General features: G+C 42.1%; 1 protein-coding gene across 1 annotated transcript; it reads left to right on the top strand.

The window, feature by feature from the left end:
• The first annotated feature begins 319 nt into the window (after positions 1 to 319).
• Positions 320 to 20904, top strand: LOC134468380 (gamma-aminobutyric acid receptor subunit rho-2-like). Its single transcript, XM_063222306.1, has 9 exons — positions 320 to 399; positions 1068 to 1174; positions 8804 to 8871; positions 12011 to 12234; positions 13426 to 13508; positions 14338 to 14478; positions 17428 to 17580; positions 18991 to 19205; positions 20264 to 20904. Exons 1-9 carry the CDS (start codon positions 323 to 325, stop codon positions 20606 to 20608), a joined length of 1413 nt encoding a protein of 470 aa, XP_063078376.1. The 5' UTR covers positions 320 to 322; the 3' UTR covers positions 20609 to 20904.

The raw sequence follows: 20904 nt of genomic DNA, 5'->3' as shown, positions 1-20904 counted from the left end.
GCTCGCCATCCAGAGATTAAACAGCTGGGTGGACTACACGCCAATCAGAGTGCTAGTAGAATTTGCCCATACGGCGCTCGGCTCAATGTGAAGGTACAGTACGCGGTCCGTCTTTGGCAGTGACACAGTCGTAAGAGATACTCGCCTCGCCTCATCGCCGCGCATCAGAACGTGTCGCTGGTCGCCGAAGGATAATACAGTACTATGCCCAAATCATTCCAAACATGGGCTATTTGGGGTGTGCCACACAATGACAGCCCCTTAATGTTCCTACATGATGATTTTGCAACAAATTGCGTTTTTATTTCTTTTCCTCGTCATTATGGTCGATGGCAGTAACCACCAAAGTGACAGAGAGAGAAGGTGGACGGGGGCTGTGGATACACACAAGCATGGCACGTAAGTGGCAAAGACCCTAATTTCTATGGACCCACCATCTCAGAAACGGAACGCGGTGGCAAGGTTTCCATGTTGTTAGGTTGGATGTTAAGTTGTAACTAAGTTTGGGGGAATGAGTTAGGCTACAACTGTGTAACTGATTAACTTGAGATTTCTGCGCTCAAACGGCACCGTGCGTAAAAGCGCGCAGACGTTAAAGTGGGCGATGGAAATGAATAAAGTTGATCGGTTATATGATTCATTTTACCATGTGATACAATGGTGATGTCCCAGAGATGTCAATACCTAGAACATATTACTGTTTGCCACATTTCCTACTCAAGTGATACCGTTGAAAATGCTGCGTTTAGACGCGATTTAGTGGAGCTGTCATTTAAGTGTTGGTACAAGATGATGACACAGAAAGTCTTGGAATGTGTGCTTAAGGACTAACTCTCTGTTAATCCCAGGGTGTCACCATGAAATGACACTGGCAAACATCTGTTTAAATGCGACGCCGCGCAAAGACAAGTCACCCAAGGCATGTCATTGCTGGATTATATGAGACTGTGATTAAAAAGCATCAAGTTGTCTTAACAAAACAATTTCTGTGCATATTACTATATGACATTTATCTTCTCATCACTCAGGAAGTAAGTCACCAACTTTTTGAAAATTTACATTTTCAGCCCTCTGACCAAAAAGCCACCAGATTCCACCAAGTCAAGAAAAGTTAAAACCGAAAACTTACTTCGAGTGGACGAGCATGATTTCACAATGAGACCGGCGTTTGCAGGTAGGCTTTGGTGATTCGTTCAACAATACACCTAATTACTTGGACACATTTGGCTACAAAAAGAATAGTTTAAACTATTGAAACAGAAAGGTAGCGTTTTGGGGAAATTCTAAATGTGTAGTGATATAAACTAAAAGGGACTTTTAAGCCCAACTCTTTGCAGAGCATATTTCAGTTATGAAAGCATACATTTCACTATATTTTTTGAGGAACACTGTACTGTAATATTTCATTTCACTCTTAGTTCAGTGAGTCCTTTGGTCTCTTCAACATGTTGAGTTTGAGACAGAAGGGAGGATGGAGGATAAACAATATCCCAGAAATTCCACAAGGAAAGCCTCTGTCTGTGTCCAGAAAAAAACATGCACGTGGCACAAAACAATGAGGGACGTCGTCTGGCTCACCAGCCACAATGGTAAAACCAACTTACATAACCATGGGGAAGCATAACATCTGCCTTTTAAGCAAATGCCAAAAATTGGTAGTCAGCCAGGCACGGTTGTTGTTCCCTGCCCTCTCCGTGCAACAGTAGCCAGCTGAGAAGGGGAACTAATCAAAGCCTCTTATGGAGGAGGAAGCCCCTGTCTTCCAGCTTCAGCAGACATCTCTGTGAACCTTAGTAAACATGACAGTGTGCCAGGCCAGCTCTCTGGGACGTGGATGGAGACGGACAGGGCCGACTGACAACTCTGGCTGGGCCCTGGGGACAAAGTCGTTTGAGAGGGCACCCCACCAGGGCCGGTTCTAGTCCGTTTGCTCCCCTATAGGAAAGCCTTTCCTTTTTAATTTTAGTATGTGCTGCCGGAGCGGGCACCTCCCTTTCCCTTTCGTGCATTTAGAAATTGGCATCTGTAAACATAGCATTGAGCAGCTGATTGAGTACTGCTGATCTAGTATTCTGATTCTAATTCTGTGGGACTTCCAGGCATTGTTAATTTGCCCCCCAAAGACATTTGGTGCCCTAGGCAACCACCTTATCTGCCTATGCCTTGCGTTGGCCCTGTCCCCCAACCACTATTTGTGAGTACCTATTTTCTGGGCCCCTCTCTCCTTGGGCCCGGGATAGCAGACCTGTTTGTCCCCCCTGTCAACTTCCCTGGGGATGGCACAAAGACACAACACCATCCCACGGTCCCAACAGCAAAGCTTTACATTGTTCTTGCTGCAGACTGATAAGCTTTTTTCCCACCATCACACTTTTCGAATAATGTACTTTTTTTAGAACATAGAAACGATACGTTTTGTTTTATGTCTTTCAAAATAATGGAAACATGTTGTGTCTGTGAAGATCCTCATTCATCCAGGTCAAGCATAGCTGTAATCTGTCAAGCTCACAGAAGATGTCCAGTTGCTTACGACTACATTTTGGGATTTTCGCACTGTATGTTGTGGGGGAACTTTAAAGCTGAGAGAGGAGTTGGACATGAGAAGATGTAATATGGACATACGCATGGGATATAGGCTACAGGGACAGAGAGAGAGAGAGAGAGAGAGAGAGAGAGAGAGAGAGAGAGAGAGAGAGAGAGAGAGAGAGAGAGAGAGAGAGAGAGAGAGAGAGAGAGAGAGAGAAGATGGCGTTTCTTCCAAAGAGAGAAAGTCAGAGTAGATTGCCTTAGGTTGATGGAGGGGCAGTATTGAAAAGCATAGGCTGTTTGCTTTTTTTAATGAGATTTTATGCCTTTATTTGGACAGGACAGTCAGAGAATGTGATAGGAAATGAGTGGAAGAGAGATGGGAGATGGATCGGAAAATAACCTCAGACTCGAACCCGGGTCCCCGACGTGTATTTGGTGCAACATCTTAGCCCACTGACACACAGCACCCCTAGACTATGATTGTGATCCGAGTTCCATGCAAAATCTAGCATGTGTGCTTGCGTGCGTGCATGCGTGCGTGTGTGCGTGCGTGCGTGTGCAAGAGAGACACAGACAGACATCAATACATTTGTTGGAATGTGTATGGGTGAGAGAGAGAGGTCTTCTAATGCCTCTTTTCCACTGCAGTTTTCTGGTAGGCCTACAGCTCGACAAAACTTGACTCGGCCGCCACTTTTTTTGCTTCACGATTGAGCTGTGTTGTGCCTATTTGAAAAGCAAAAAGTGGCGACCGAGTCACGCTGTGTTGAGCTGTAGGCCTAACTGAAAACCTGCAGTGGAAAAGAGGCACGTGTGCACCATTGCACCAGTGGAATTTTGTAGTAGTCTTTTTTTTTAAAAACCCTTCCCACCTTGAGTAGAGGTCCCCTATAAAGGTAGATTTTGTATTGCAAAGGTGATTAATAAAGAGAGGGATGGAGACTCAGCCCATAGCATGTAGCTAGTATGTCTCCGCTGTTTCTGTGGCTTCTTCTCACTGCAATTAATTTTCTGACAGAATGGTTGAAAAAAGTTATCTGCTGTTAATCCAACGAACAACATCTTACAGTATCGTTGCCCAGACAGATTGCGCAGTTTATCATCACTTTTAGAGAAAGATGCACAAAAGTTGGATCTCCTTTGGCACTAGACAGATATGGTGCCTGTAGGCTAGCTTTGCTTTGTTGTTGTCTGACCAGCCGTTGTCTGTGATGTGCGATCTCTGAAGGAGTGTGTTTGAGTCAGGGCCTTGACAAGCTTAGCCATAGGCATCAGAAGGCCTTCGATAGGGAGTTGAGGAAGACAAATGGGTATGTTGTCCCGGCCCAGGGAGAGAGGGGGCCCAGAACATGGTGGGTTCCCATTATGTTGTGCACTATATTACCAAAAGTACAGTATTCGCTCACCTATACAAATGATCAGCCTTGGGTGTCCTATTTAGTACTTGGCCTCGCCAAAGGTGTGTAAAATAAATCACAGATGCAGGTAGATAGAAAATTCATTGGATGCCAGCTGTGCAACAAATCCAGTCATGTAATTTCCTCGCTCTGTAATATTCCACATATCACTGCCAGCTATTTTTATAAGAAAAGGGAAGACTTTGGAAACAACAGCAACTCATTTGGAGGTTGGGGTGCGCGCATCCACAAAACAGTTATCCAGGTGCCAGACAAAAAGTTGTAGACTGTGTGATGAAGTGGTCCGCACACTGGGCATTAGCTCCAAAAATATAAACTTTATTTCATTTTCATAAACGGCAACGTTTTGATCCAACAGTGGGATCTTCCTCAGGCCAAATGAAATAAAGTTTATATTTTTGGAGCTAATGTCCAGTGTGCGACCCACTTCATCACACTAACAACAGCAACTCAGTAGTAGGCCAAGGACAGCGATGCAGAGGGGTTAGCGGATCCTGAGGCACATAGTGCAAAGAGGTGGACGACTTTCTGCACAGGCAATTACCACAGAGCTCCCAGCTTCTGGTGACCTTCAGATTAGCCCAAGCACAGTATGCAGAGAGCTTCATGGAGTGGGTTTCCATGGCCGAGTAGCTGCATCCCAGCCATACATCAATGCAACGCATCGGATGCAATGGTGTAAAGCACAGCACCAATGGAGCAGTAGAGACGCGTTCTCTGGAGTGATTAATCGCGCCTTTCCATCTGGCAATCTGATGGACGAGTCTGGATTTGGAGGTTGCCAGGAGAACAGTACATTTCGGACTGCGTTGTGGCAAAAGTGAAATTTGGTGTGAGTTTGTTTTTCAGGAGTTGGGCGTGGCCCCTTAGTTAGAGTGAAAGGAATTTTGAATGCTTCAGGATACCCAAAAAATGTAGACAACTCCATTCCTCCAACCTTGTGGGAACAGTTTAAAGGTGCACCGTGCTCATCGAAACTGTGCTGCCTATTGCCAAATTTGATATTTTCATGAATATTAATAAATAATAAACCAATATTTACTAGTATGGCCAAAGGACGGTACGTTTTGCCACTAAAAATGCCTATTTCTGGAAATTCAAAATGGTGGACCATGGAGAAGATCCCCCTTTCATGTACGTAAAATAGAATTTTCCCAGTAATAATGAATACTTAGAATTTAATGATGGCAGTAAGTATTTGTTAAAAAAGTAACATTTGTGAATGGACAGCGGGAATTCTGGAAATGAACTACTAAAAATATTACACAGTGCACCTTTAAAGAAAGAGATGGATACACAGACCATGGCATGAAACATGTCTCCGCAGCTTCCCTGGCTTCACTCCAATTCATTTTCTAATGGAATAGTTGGAAACAATATCTTATAGTATCATTGCCCAGACAGATTGCTCAAAAAGTTACCCAGTATATCATCACCTTTCGAGAAAGATACACAAAAGTTATATCTCCTTTGGCACTAGACAGATATAGGCCTATACCTCCAGGCTAGCTTGGTTTTGTTGTTGTCTGACCAGCCATCGTCTGTGATGTGGGAAGGAGTGTGAAAGAGTGTGTTTGAGTCAGGGCCTTGACAAGCTTAGCCATGAGCGTCAGGAGGCCGCTGACAGGTGGGACAAATGGGTATGTTTTCCTGGCCCAGGGAGAGAGGGGGCCCAGAATTCGGTCCGTTTCCATTACATTGTATGTATTGAGAGGGTGGCCCTTTCAGATTATTTTTTCCTGGGTCTGGCGGCTGTCCACAACTGTCAGTGTCCCCAGGCGTCAGTCAGCAGAGAAAGACTTCCTCTGGGGATTTTTTGTAGTAGAGTAGATGTCGATGATGCCTCAAGGAGATCTTTTAGAAGAGGGAGGAGGGCTTTCTGTTTGAAGCTGTATACACACAGTACATGTTGTAGTTGTTCAACATAAAAGGGATCTTACTTACAGATACGTTAAGCTGAGATGTGGTTTTCGTCACAGAGGATGGGGTGATTAAGCATTCTGTTTACACTTTTCCTTAGCAGCTAGCTGCTTTCGTCAAGTGCTCAGAATGACATGGTGATGCAAACAAACGGGCTTTTATTGCAACTCTGTGTTGGCCTTTGGATAGCTTGTTTGTTATCTCTGTGTAATCAAGCCGTGAACCATTTGGTGCTGCTGAGGGTTACCAACAAAACCCAAAAGAGATTAATCAAGACTGTTGAGCAATGGATCTTAAAATCCTTTCTAAAACCATAAACCATAAAGTCTTTCATAAATATTCATTGCCACAAATATGCAGAGTTACGTCGAAAAGTGCAATTTTCTCAGTCATAATGAATACGAATTTGACTGAACGTTTGTGAAAAAGGTAACATTTGTGAATGGGTAGCATGCATTCTGGAAAGAAACTGCTAAAAAAATATCACACAGATCACCTTTAAGCCAAGAAGAACGCACTTTACTGCTGATTCAACCACCATGGCCTATGTGGCTGTGGCTGGGCCATCTGGAGAAGGATAGATAGATAGATGGAGCGTTGAGCTGGGGTGACTTGGGGAGATTACACTGATGGGAGGCTTTTTTTTCCCTTTTTTGATGACCAAATGGATTAACTTCACCACCAATCTTTTGACCCGCTTGGACCTCCGCGTCCGACAGCTGTTAACCAGCTATATATATAGGATCTCTCCTCTTCAGAGCAGATGTGCCACGTCATGTCACGAACAGTGGACTAGACTGGGCAAGACTTAACACTTTACTAATTAATAAAAGAGTGAAAGAAACGTTTGTTTGTCAGAACCTGGAAGAGGCACGCCCCCCTATGTGCTATGCACCGATTAACAAAGTGTGTGTGTGTGTGTGTGTGTGTGTGTGTGTGTGTGTGTGTGTGTGTGTGTGTGTGTGTGTGTGTGTGTGTGTGTGTGTGTGTGTGTGTGTGTGTGTGTGTGTGTGTGTGTGTGTGTGTGTGTGTGTGTGTGTGTGTGTGTGTGTGTGTGTGTGTGTGTGTGTGTGTGTGTGTGTATCTGTTTGTCTGTCTGGTTGTGTGTCTGTACGTATGTCTGTGTGTCTATCGGAACTAAAGGGATTTAGAAACTATAGCTTTTCTGCATACTTCTAGCCAATGGGGTAGTCACGTGAGCAAAATTGCACTCAAATGCAACTTAAATCCAAATGGAAAAGTTCAAAACTTACATAATGGGGCAACAGGGCCACAACTGTCAGTAGAGTGTACGCAGCTCAGCTGATACTGCATTCCATCCTTTTTATTCCATGGATTTTCTCTTTTAAACATGAATTGACTGTGAAATATTGTAAAATTGTTACTGTTTGTTGGGTGAAGAGGTGTTCTTCCAAATCAGTGTTTTTCGAAACTAGAAGGCTATAGCCTACCACCTGGCGTGTTTCCATTCCATCTCAAGATGGCATTCACATGACTTCCATGTGTCTGGATCCATGAAAAAAAAAAATCAAAAAGTCAAATTTCGTGTCAGATGATTGAGGAAGTGGATCAATAGAATGCAATTTCACAGACCTCTCCCTGCGTTATCATGTTTATTTAGTGGTATACTGTCAGAGTTGTCATCCTCAGCTGGGCCTGCGCATGCCTCCTGTGATGCTGCACAACATTTCACAACCAAGTCGGTGTGGCCAAGCTGGCTCCTCTCATCCATTTCAAACGATGCATTCACTTTAAAAAATCATCTTATTTTCTTATTTTCAAGGATCCAACAAGATTCATTTGAAAAAAAAAATCTCTGTGGAATGAAAAAGAAATCAGTTTTTATACAAAAGTAAGGGGGTGAAACATTTGGGGAGAAGTGTGTTTTTAACGCATCCAGAGGGATGTACAGTCTGAACGGGCCTTGATGGGTGACATATGGCGTACGGCGGGCGGCGGGGATGAGAGGTTGCCACAGCTGGCAGCTGAGTGCGAGTTAATACCCTGACGGCGGGCGGGCGGGCGGCGAGGTATCATCACATGAAGACTAATAGAAGGGCTCTCCCCACTCTCCAAGAGTTACATAAGCAGGCATAAGCAGAGACCAGCCAGGCTCAGGCACAGGCACGAAATTACACCTGCAGGGCTGTGTGATGCAATGGCGCCCACAGGTCATAGGCAGTGCAGTAATCCCAAATGAAAGGGTGGCCTCAGGACACCAGAATTTTCAGATACTTAGTACTCGCAGAGGACTGATAAGAGTAACTGCTATATACTAGCTTAAATACATACATATAAAATATACATGCCTATATTCAAGGTTTAGAGGATCTTAAGAGAATTCAGCCATATAAATAAGCACTCATATACATTCCATTTGACCTACAATGTTTATGTTGCCGTGTTTGGAATGTGTATGTCTGCCTTACATGTACAGTATATGAGGAATGGGTCCAGTAGTATCATAATGGGTCATATGTGTCATATAGTCCATATAGGAATCATTTTGTAATATGTTTTCTGTGTGGGTTTGCGGACAGGCCGCCTACCACCAACTGTCAGACTATTTAAATAAACACTTGCCGTCCATTAAACAACCTGTGAGCTCTGAATACCAATGGACACAGATTGTCAGATTTGTATGGTATTTTGTGCACAAGTAGTATATATTCATTATGGTTTTCAGGCCGATCAGAACGGTGGCGGTGCTCGCTCCAGTACCAGTATTTGCAAAGTGTTTACCTGCAAACCACCCACATTCATACCGGACTCTGATCTTCTGTTTACTAAATTTGAAAACACAATTCAAGAACATAGCATATAGATTTGAAATCATTTAACATTTTTGAGGGAGAATTTTAGGGAACCTAAAAGGCACCATGTAACAAATAAAATGTATTATCATCATTTATTTTTCTTCCACATTGTTTCTTCAGGTCCGGCCGTGCCAGTTGGTGTGGATGTGCAGGTGGAGAGTCTGGACAGCATATCAGAAGTGGACATGGTATGCCGGTGTCTTGCCATTTTTACCTAAACTTCCGTGTGAGCTATCCTACCAAACCAGCCCAAAACGTAGTAAAACATTGCAAGCCAGTTAAACGTAAAAAGTAAGTTGCCCTGCTGCCTTAACTCAAGTCAAGGCTTTCTCAAGTTGAGTTAACTTACAAACTTATGGCAACAGGGAAACTTACCTTTTTACTATTAAATGTCTGAAATGTTTTACAGTGCAGTAGCACCTCTAGGAGTTAGGATCAGGGCTTGACTTTGGGTTAGGCCTCTGTTACGGGATACTTTGAAGCGGGTAGCACAATAAAACACAATGGCTGGACCGTAAAATGGATATCTACTGTAGTATGACTTTGGAAAAGAGCTGTTCATATTAAATCATGTTTTTATGTTGACTTCAAAGCCATGTGTCCTTACTCTGGTAATGTGATTAGAGCGCCCTGCTGTTAGAAATTAGACCAAAATGAGGGTCAGTTGGGTGTTATCTGTCCATGCATGCTATTAAAGGAGGGCAACTGAGGATTTTGCTGAATTCAGAATAAATGAGTTCAAAGAAATGCCATCAATGCTAATTCGGACACTTTTTCAGCGACTTTAGGAAATTGAGACTTTTTTACTTATTTATATTTATTTACTTATTTGCTAGTATTTCCATAACAAAGGCAAATGTCCCAACAGTGTTAGGGTATTGGGGCAGTGGTGGACAGCAGGATGTAGATCCAGTGGTGAACCACTTTACATGACTGATCCTACTATTTTGGAGTGGGGTTAAGCCTTCATTTATTTGGAGTATGAATGAGTGGGAGAGAGAGAGAGAGAGAGAGAGAGAGAGAGAGAGAGAGAGAGAGAGAGAGAGAGAGAGAGAGAGAGATGGGGGAGGACTGAGAAATGACCTCGGACCAGAGTCGAACCTGGGTCCCAGGCACAACAGTACAGTTCCCCAACCGTTTCAAGTCACGGCCAAGGCCCCATCCCCATTAAAGGCCCCCATCCCCATTGTTCATATACTTTAGTATTTTATTTGCTGAAATGCAATCAAGTTTTGGTGCTGTTGTACTAATGCAACTGATGCAAGACCAAGACTTGATTGCATTTCTGCATGGGGCAATGCTGTACTGTACACTGTACACTGTGCTGCTGATGCAAGTGCCCTTCTGTATGGCTTGGGACTTCACCATGACTTTGTACCTGCTGCAGAACGTTGAGTGTCATTTGAAAACATGTGACAGTGACAGGAAACATATCAGTGGTGAAGCAGCATGCAAATTGTTTGCCAGTGGATTTGTAATTTTGGTGGTGAAACCTTCTACATGTTGATCCAAATCCATCTGCCCAATTGTAATCTTTGACAATACAACCTGTTCTTAAGAAGTTGAATGTGTGTACAAACCCCAACTCCATAGAAGTTGGGACGCAAGGTTAATTGTGAATAATAACAAAATACTGCCATTGTCAAAAAGTCTGGTTCTGACATTATTCGGAGAACGGTACAAAGAAAACATATTAGCCATCAAAACTGACCAAAATTATTGTTTTGGGGGATAATCATTAATATGTAAATCCAACGCTTCTCAAAAGAGTTGGGATGGGGACAATAAAAGGCAGCAAATGTCGAGGAAAACTGAAAACAAAACATAAGACAACACTTAACAGTTAATAGCATTAACCGATGAGATGATTTTATATAAAAACAGTTTTGATTCCTATCTTGGACATGATTTCAACAGCTTAAATGGTAGATGTATTCCTTGTCATGGTTTGCAATGTTTTCCTTTCTGTAGTGCTTACAGTGTGACAGGTCTTGACCAAAAGCCAGCCATTTTATGTCCTGCTGGTCCTTATGTTTGAGTTAAACTGATAAAACATGGTAGAGAATGCAATTTGTCCTTACTATGTGGCAGTAATCGAAGATCTCCCTTCAAAATATAATGCACGAGTGACTTTTCATGCTGTTTAAAAACCATTTATTTCATTCAGTACTGTATTCAATTCTACAGGTGAGTTAAACAGCGTAACCAATGTACTACTGCACCCCCATGCCATCATAGAGGCTGACTTTTGAAGTTAGCACTAACACAAGTTGCATGGTCCATTTTCACTGTAGCACAGGATGTACAAGACTCTATTATTTTCAAAAAGAATTGACTTCTGCTTACTTCTGTAAGCAAAGGACAGTTTCCCATGTCTTCTTGGTCTATTTCAAGTGAGCTCGGGTGCGAAGGAGAATGTTAAACCCCTCTATGATTTGCACACATGAAGCGTCCTTAATATGGTCAAGTTTTCACTAGCTGTAATTCTCGGGGTGGTAGAGCGAGAGTACAGCCAATATATATTTCATGATGTCATGAACCTATACAATGATTTTAATGACAAAAATATGTCTTATATACACTCAATCGCAGTATATCAAGGGAATTCAAAACTTTATGTAATAACTATGGTAATTGTTCCCTCTGCATCTTTAATTCTGAGTGACTCAGCCTCTCCGCGATTGTCTTATAGGCCTACCTGGACACTCAAATTGTTCATCAGTACAATTCATTTTGACATGTTCTTACTTGTTGTTTTGTCTTATTTGGATGTTTATAACATTTCACTGATCCCCGTCCCAACTTATGTGAGACGTGTTGCAGTTATCAAATTAGAAATGAGTACATATGTCCCCTAAAACAATATTTTTTCTCGGTTTTAACACTTACTATGTTCTCTTTTCACTATTCTCCATCTAAGGAATGTATTGAATGTTTTGAAAATGATAGCATTTTGATTTTATTCTCAGTTTACCAAACGTCCCAACTTCACCGGAGTTGGGGTTTGTAGTTTAATTGACTTATGACAGCCCCATTATTATTTCAACAAAGTTTCATGTCACATGCATGAATGCCAAACACACTTTAGCATTTTTATCTTTACAAATGCCAGACAAGTTTTTTGGTGCTTCAATTCTCTGTAATCAGTGTTGGGTAATCTGGCTTCAGAAGTTATAATCCTGCACCCACTATTTGTGTCATTCACTGCACCAGTTAATTGAAGAAACATGGCTGGAATAAATAGTGGTAGTAGTGCAGGATTGTACAACTTCTGAAGCGGCATTACCCAACTCTGTCTGTGATGTGAATCCCCTTCTGTGTCCGCAGGACTTCACCATGACCCTGTACCTGCGCCACTACTGGAAGGACGAGCGTCTGTCGTTTCCCAGCACCACCAACAAGAGCATGACCTTCGACGGGCGGCTCGTCAAGAAAATCTGGGTGCCCGACGTCTTCTTCGTCCACTCCAAGAGGTCCTTCATCCACGACACCACCACGGACAACATCATGCTGAGAGTCTACCCTGACGGCCACGTCCTCTACAGCTTGAGGTCAGTGTAACCACTAGTGATGAGCAAAATGAATTCGTAGTTACAATTCAGGGCAGTGTTTATCAACCTTTTTTTCAAAGGCAAGAAGTTTGTGTCAGGAGGTATTTTGGGCACAAGAGCAACATATTGTAGTTGAACTTAAGTGAACATTATGGTAACCCTATGGTAAGGAGCTATGATGCCGTGGTTGTCGGCAGCCTCTTAAGCCAATTTGGATGTCGGAATGCTTGCACTTTGCCTGCCCCACTTTGCCGCTTTTGTCATTTTCAGTGTGTTCCTGCAGTAAGGCTCTGGCAGTGACAGGGGCCCATTTGACGGCTATTAATATAATGTTTTAAAAGTACCTAGGAAGAATGTCTGCACTGGCTGAGTGTCAAAACACAGTCAAGAACGTGTCATAAAGGGCAGTCATGGGTGAGCGGTTAGGGCGTCAGACTTGCATCCCAGAGGTTGCCGGTTCGACTCCCGACCTGCCAGGTTGGTGGGGGGAGTAATCAACCAGTGCTCTCCCCCATCCTCCTCCATGACAGAGGTACCCTGAGCATGGTACCGTCCCAGCGCACTGCTCCCCATGGGGCGCCACTGAGAGCTGCCCCCTTGCACGGGTGAGGCATAAATGCAATTTCGTTGTGTGCAGTGTGCAGTGTTCACTTGTGTGCTGTGGAGTGCTGTGTCACAATGACAATGGGAGTTGGAGTTTCCCAATGGGCTTTCATTTTTTTTTTAAATTCTTTCATTAAACATCATGTGTACATTGGGAATAAATAAACATAGACGTGACAGTCGGTTAACGTAAAGACAGCCTTAACAGTGTCAAACTTTTCCATAAAATGTTCATGACATTGACATAATGTTTATGACTCATCATGACACTATTTTGACACTGTTATGTCATGCGTATGACACTGGAGTCAAGTAAAGTGTAACCAAAACATATTTTAAAAACCTACATAACCTCATCAAATGTTTTGTAACAAATGGGTCGTGTTTATAGTATGCGCCAAATAAGTAAGCTAACTTGCTCATCTTTTCCCTATGGATATTGCCTTGCTAAAGCTGTAATTCCTCTTGGGCGTCAAGATTTTTGGCAGTACCCCTGCTCACAGAGGATGCATTTCACGGCTGTGTATGGTAGGCCTATGTGTGTGTGAGTTATTTTGTTTTAGGTGGGTTGTTTTATTATTTATGCAGGGTGACAGTCACGGCAGCATGTAACATGGACTTCAGTCGATTCCCTCTGGATTCGCAGACGTGCACGTTGGAGCTCGAGAGCTGTGAGTCTCTACCCGACACCCACTTTCAAATCCACAAGTAAACAAACCCGTTTGGGAAAGAAAACTGTTGGATATGAGAGGAGCGTCATGAAAGAGGTTGTCGCTGTTATTTTCTTTGGTAAAATGACATACATTGTACATCATGCAGAATACCCAATGCATGTTTTTGATTGGTTCTGCTTTGTGTGTGTTGCAGACGCATATAAAGTAAACTGATGAAGACCCTTTTTTGTAAATTCACATGCATTGTGGAATAGCTAATCATCTAGTAATCATCATGTGGAATACCTAATGGCTGTTTTTGATTGGTTCCGCTGTGTGTGTCCAGGCCGTCCATCCGCTGAGGATCTTTAAAAAAAAAAAAAAAACTCATGCATTGTGAAATACTTAATCATTTTATCAGATTGTAGTGAAATGACAGACTTTGTGTGTGTGTGTGTGTGTGTGTGTGTGTGTGTGTGTGTGTGTGTGTGTGTGTGTGTGTGTGTGTGTGTGTGTGTGTGTGTGTGTGTGTGTGTGTGTGTGTGTGTGTGTGTCTGTGTCTGTGTCTGTGTCTGTGTCTGTGTCTGTGCTTGTATGCGTGTGTGTGCCTGTGTCTGTGTCTGTGTTTGTGTGTGTCTGTGTGTGCGTGTATGCGTGTGTGTGCCTGTGTGTGCGTGTGTGTGCCTGTGTCTGTGTCTGTGTTTCGGTGTGTGTGTGTGTGTGTGTGTGTGTGTGTGTGTGTGTGTGTGTGTGTGTGTGTGTGTGTGTGTGTGTGTGTGTGTGTGTGTGTGTGTGTGTGTGTGTGTGTGTGTGTGTGTGTGTGCGTGCTTACGTGCTCGTATTGCAGATGCGTATACGGATGAGGACCTCATGCTGTATTGGAAGAGTGGGAATGATTCTCTGAGCACAGACGACAAGATCTCTCTGTCTCAGTTCCTCATCCAGCAGTTCCACACCACCTCCAGACTTGCCTTCTACAGCAGCACAGGTTATTGATACAAAGAACAGATACAGAAAAACATGTACATGCCTCTGCAAGCTTTATATATAAAAAAACAATTGGTAACACTTTATAAGAAATGCAGAAAAAGTATTATACAGATGTCAACAATGACGAACAAAACCTTAACTAACGTTTTTATTGTTTATTAAGTTTTATTAAAATATCTACAATTAATGTAATCAAGATTTTACAAACCTTTTAACAGAGTATTTTTTATTCATTTACAAGCAAACAGTAAATGTTTGATAAGATAAGATCATTTAAAATATTAACACAACATTTCCCATTAATTTACCAACATTTGTTAATGATTTTTCCATCATTAGTTATTTACTAAGCTTTTATAATGTTTTTTTTTCTGCATCTCTTATTATAAAGGGTTATCAAATATATATATATAAGAACTAGGCCCCTTTCACAGGATGGGCCATATAAGTAAGCACTTAATTACTTGCCATGCACAATACTTATGTTGCGGTATACAGAATGTGTTTGCCTGCCATCCATGTACTTTATATGAGGAAAAGGGGGAATGGGACACATTTTTATACTAGGTGCCATATAAGAATTGCACAGCCCATGTGAGCTCAGTTTTATCCATTGCCATATGGCTAGCCACAACAATATAGCCTGTTTTAGAGGTCGTCTTGCACACCTCCTTTGGTCAGGTGTGGTAGGGAGATTCAAGAAAGCAGAGAATGCATGCACATCAGTGGTACAGGTGCTGGACCAAACAAGATGACTTAAAAGAGATAATGCATGTCTAAAACACTAAAGGTACACTGCAGGAAATGGTCAAAAAAGGTACTGCGACTATGCTGCTCATTGAAACTGGGCTGCCTATTGCCAAATTTGATCTTTACATGAAAGTTTACTTAGTAATAAACAAATATTTTCTAGTATGGTCCAAGTAGAGTCATTTTTGCAGCTAAAAATGGCTATTTTTGGAAATTCAAAATGGCGGACCATGGAGAAGATCCCCCTTTTCATGTATGAAAACTGCAATTTTTCCAGTCATAATGAATACTTAGAATTTGATGGTGGTGGTAAGAATTCATGAAAAAGGTAACATTAGTGAATGGGCAACATGAATTCTGGAAATAAACAATTAAAAATCTCACACAGTGTCCCTTTAAGTATTTGGGAACATAGTACAGTGGTGTAGGAGACCCACAGGCTCATCAGTGTTACAGAGATTAGCTCCTGCACACTGTCTACATTGGCAGAGCTTTAAGTTTTGATCTTTCTGTCTACAGACCATCATCAAGCAAGTTGCTAGTGGGAGGTCAGTAGACTGAAACGACGCAATTAAAATTCTGCAAATGAGGACAGTGTGTGGGATTTTTCCTCTGCAACATTAATAAAATATGCTTGTCGGGGCTTTTTCTTCCAGAAGAGTGTACTGTATAGCACCCAGATAAGATCTGCAACACCAGATCAGGACAATGCAGATTTATAATTTACCATATTATATAGGTCTAGATCTACATAGTAGCCTAGGGCATTGCCACAACAATAGGCTACTTTATATTCAGTGTTCTTTTCCCAAACATTATAAATGCAATTTTCGTACTGCAAAATCTTTTTTAAAACTCGGTTTTTAGATATCATCGGGGAAATCATAACTGGGGTAGTGTTATTTCTTGATTTTTCCAGAACAGAGATCAGTGATCAAACAAGATACAAGATGTTTTTATTTGTCACATGCTGTCTTATGCTGGCTCAATTGGCAATGAAATGAAGGTTGCAACTGCTATTTGCTGTGTAAAATAATAAATAATAATTAAAAGGGGGAATGATAATAACAAAAGAAAAAAACAATGTCCTAGGAATTAAAAAAGTGGATGACTTGAGGGAAGAAACTCTTGTGCAAGCTCTCTGTCTGCATTGTATCGAACGTGGTCGTTTCCCTGAGGGCAGCCTTTCAAGTATACGTAGAATGGCTGGGGATGGAAGGTGCCTTTCATCATCCTTTATGCCCGTGTCTTTGCTCTTCTCGAGTACATCTCTTGTAGCCCTGGAAGGATGGTCCCAATTATTTTTTTCTGCAGACTGCACTACTCTACAGGGCTACCTTAGTGGTAGTAGTAGTAGAGTAACTTTATTGATCCCCGGGGGGAAATTAAGGAATTAACCTTATCCTGAGTGGTGCAATATCCATACCAAGTTGTTGTGTTTCCAGACCAGTAATCACTGATTCAGTTGTGGTAATTTAGAAGGACTTCTCCATCTCTTGATGGAACTTTGAACTTTCTTATCCTCTTGAGGTGGTACAGACACTGTTTCTCAGGGTGCGGCTTGGGTGTTTGTGTTGCTCTGGTGCGTTTCACCATCAAAGAAGGAAAAATACTGAGTGGGGCAGTCTCTGATTTACATGAAAATAGGGATATTGTGATACACAAAAAACAAATCATTAAAAAAATGGGTGTATAGTGTTTTGGTCGAGAGTTGTTTATTGTGTTGAAAGCAATTCAAAAATGTTTTTTGTTTAGACTTAATCTTCCAGAAGTATGAGATGAGATTGAATGCATTCGGATAGTGTTGGGCTCAGTGTCTATTCTATTACTTTTGGAGACAACAGAAATGAGTGAGATTCAGAAGGCCTTTGTTTCAAATCTGTTACTTTAATTCTCAGAATCAATGTCTAATAAAAAAACAAATACAGTCTATGTCCAATATTGGCCAACTTTAACTTGCATACAGTACTTCTTAATTTTGTGAATACATTTCGCAAATAAAATCTTCATGTCCTCATTTGCACCTTTTCTCAGAAGACAGAAGATAGTTGTAGGAGAAAGAGATCAGACGTCAACAGATCTTATTTCTTAGGGGGAACATATGAGGAATACGGTGGTTTTCTCTCTGTCGTCCTCTGAGGCCCCACAGTGTTCTCTTTCTTCTGTGGTGTGACTTTACTTCTCTTGGTCTCCACAGGTTGGTACAACAGGCTCTTCATCAACTTCACTCTGCGACGCCACATATTCTTCTTCCTGCTGCAGACCTACTTCCCCGCTACGCTGATGGTCATGCTGTCTTGGGTGTCCTTCTGGATCGACAGGCGGGCTGTGCCTGCCAGAGTGTCTTTGGGTATGACTTCAGTCGATTAGGGCCAAGAATTGTTAATTAAGAAGATTCCCTCATGGTTCTAATGGTGAAAACACTTAAGCTTAAAGGTGCACTGTGTGATATTTTTAGTAGTTTATTTTCAGAATTCATGCTGCCCATTCACAAATGCTACCCTTTTCATGAATACTTACCACCACCACCATCAAATTATAAGTATTCATTAAGACTGGGAAAAGTACATTTTTAATAGGCCTACATGAAAAGGGGGATCTTCTCCATGGTCCTCCATTTTGAATTTCCAGAAATAGGCATTTTTAGCTGAAAGACTTTCTTTACTTTGGTCACACTAGTCAATACTAGTTTATTACTTAGTAAATAGTCATGAAAATATCAAATTTGGCAATAGGCAGCACAATTTCAAGGAGATAGTTACAATACCTATTTTGGCCACCATCTTACACAGTGCACCTTTAAACATTACTGTATCACATTTCAGACGTAACATTTGGAGACCTCTGCCACAACCACAAAATGAAGAATCATCTGAGGGGGGGAACTATTGTATGGAAGGAATGACTTGTCTGCTGACCTCTAGTGGAGGCTGTATGGCTTCCAGGTAAATAGCAGACTCAAATTAGCCAGTTTGGTATTGGTGGGATCATTTCTGATTTTGGAGGTAAATGGTTAGGTACTGTACATATTAACCTAATTATTGTCATTCATGGGTTATTATGGTCATGGAGCCAGGTTTACTTTTGTCAAAACAAACAAGCTGACTCCAGAGTATCTTTTAAAAACTTGTCTAAAACCAGAGGTTCTCAAACTGTTATGCTTTCAGGAGAAACACTTTTCTCCCCCAGCTGTTCTGTATAACAAAATGGATCAAAAGGTTCCAGTTCCCTCTTCCTCCATCTTACTTGGATTGTATGCACATTGCATCAATAAATACACAAGACAATTTCTTTTTTTTCATTGTAGTTACTGAGGAGGCTACTACTAAAGATGGAAAATACTGACAAAGCTCATCCTGTTTGAAACAACTAAAGACCTTCCTCTTTCGAGAGTATCTACTAGACTAATGCTTGAGCTGGCCTTGCCCCAGGGCAGACTCCTGGCATGATGTTTAGTTTAGTTTGTGTGTGTGTGTACTCGTTATTTACTCTATATAAAAAAATAAAAAATAAAAATACTAACCCCGCAACTGCACTTGTTCTGTATATCTCCTGTGCACTTTGTATTTGCTTGTGATGTTGGCTTGATTATGTCCTCTTTTGAAAGTCGCTTTGGATATAAAGCGTCTGCCAAATGCAATGTAATGTAATGTAATGTTTGTTGCACCCCACTGCTATATGCCTATTCCCAGTAGTGCAGCCTTGCACTCCATACTTTGTCAACCACTTTTCTAAGCCTCGCTCTCACATTACGTTCCAGGCATCACCACAGTGCTGACCATGTCCACCATCATCACTGGAGTGAACGCCTCCATGCCGCGCGTCTCCTACATCAAGGCTGTGGACATCTACCTGTGGGTCAGCTTCGTGTTTGTCTTCCTTTCTGTGCTTGAGTATGCTGCCGTGAACTACCTGACAACTGTGAAGGACGGGAAAGACAGGAAAATGCGGGAAAATGCGAGAGCCAGGGCACAGGTGAGAACATCTTCATCTACCTTAAAGACATAGAATACATCCATGTGACCTACAATGTGGATGGAAACAAGGGGTAATTAATAAATACCCTTTGTTTAATGCTGAGGCATACTTTAGTAGACTATGGAGAAAACGGCCAACAGGTTTCAACCCACACAGTCAAAATGTCACATGCCTTTAGCTGCTACTGTAAAGTTCTCAAAGGAACCCAAATTAGTTCTAGGAAGAGCCCTGAGGTTCCCCAGCAAACTTCCGCAGAGATTCTCCACACTGTAAAGATTACAGTTCCTCAAAGAACATTTGAAGAGCTCTTTTCCAAAATGAGATATATCCATTTTATAGAATGTTGGGAAATTTACATTTTTGTATTGGGCATTCCATTGAAATGCATTGCAAAATGCATTTTTATAGAGGTTTTAAAGTATGTTCTCAAAACATTTCAATGGCAAGAATTCACACATTGATTATAGGACTTCTTAACAGTCAATTCCAATATTAAAATGCGAAACGTCAAAAATGGTGTATATAGCGTTTTGGAAAAGAGCTCTTCATTCGGAGGTTCCTAAGTTTGTTACTGTGAGGCAAAGTTCAAGAGGTTGTTCCAGTTACCTATACTGCAGGTCCTCAAGTATTGGGCAGCACTCAACTTCTTGAGTAAAATAAATAACTGCGTGCTCAAAAATAACTTCAAACTTAAAGAGGAAATACATTTTTGAGGAAAAACAAGTTTCTGCCCTTAAGCCTTCATCAGTGTGTAGTACTATGCACTATACTGCAGGTCCCCCACAGTAGAAAATTGAATGTTCCTTAAGAGATTTTTCATTCGATTTCAGATTGCACACTGGGTCTTTGCGCGTGAAAGGAAGGATTCCCATTGGGTGGCCAATAAGTTTATATATTTTGTCTTAAAGAGTATGTTTCATGATATGATATGCTTCCTGATAACGTTACCAATGAGTTGCAGTCCTTTCTGTGTATCTGCATGTATATTCTGTCTTAGTGTGCATGTTTCCTGATACGATATGCTTCCTGATTAATCCGTTAACCATGTGTTGCAGTCCTTACCGTGCACCTGCGGCCTGTCCCACACCAAGACCATGATGCTGGACGGCACGTACAGCGAGGCGGACACCAACAGCCTGGCGGGCTACACGCGGGCGCCCATGGCCATGCCCCCCGACAACCACCACCACCGGGACAGCCAGGACAGCCGTCAGCAGCAGCAGGAGCGCATGGTGGTGCACCTGTCCCTGGACAGCGACTACTCTGCCAGCGGCAAGAAGAAGGGCATCTGGAGCTTCAACATCATCCAGAACACCCACACCATCGACACCTACTCCCGCATGATCTTCCCCGGGTCCTACATCATCTTCAACCTCATCTACTGGTGTGTGTACTGCTGAAGTGGCCGGTCTGGTCTGTTCTCGGAAAGGTTTCTCGTCGAGATTTGATGGAGGGAATATGAATAGTGGCCTGTGTCATCTTCAGGCTCATCGTTTTGTGTACTGCGAAGGACTTTTCTCGGACAATTGACCGTACCGATTCAACTGGAGGGAACATTTATATTGGCCCACGTCATCTTCAATCTCATCTACTGTCGTGTACACTGCTGTGCTTGGACAATTTCTAATGTTGATATTTGATGGAGGGAGGAGTGCAAGGAGAAGGACCTTTTTGTGGAGGGTTTGAGATGTGACTG

This window comes from Engraulis encrasicolus, chromosome 18 (assembly GCF_034702125.1).
Source record: "Engraulis encrasicolus isolate BLACKSEA-1 chromosome 18, IST_EnEncr_1.0, whole genome shotgun sequence".
NCBI lineage: Eukaryota > Metazoa > Chordata > Actinopteri > Clupeiformes > Engraulidae > Engraulis > Engraulis encrasicolus.
Note: the sequence above shows the minus strand (reverse complement) of the source record. Positions and strands in the feature narration are given on the sequence as shown.

What these genes read in the sequence shown, in the direction of transcription:
- LOC134468380 (XM_063222306.1), top strand. Translation starts at nt 323, where the DNA reads ATGGTCGATGGCAGTAACCACCAAAGTGACAGAGAGAGAAGGTGGACG. An exon ending in GCATATCAGAAGTGGACATG is followed by an intron (nt 8,872 to 12,010) that starts GTATGCCGGTGT and finishes CTGTGTCCGCAG; the next exon opens with GACTTCACCATGACCCTGTA. An exon ending in ATGCGAGAGCCAGGGCACAG is followed by an intron (nt 19,206 to 20,263) that starts GTGAGAACATCT and finishes CATGTGTTGCAG; the next exon opens with TCCTTACCGTGCACCTGCGG.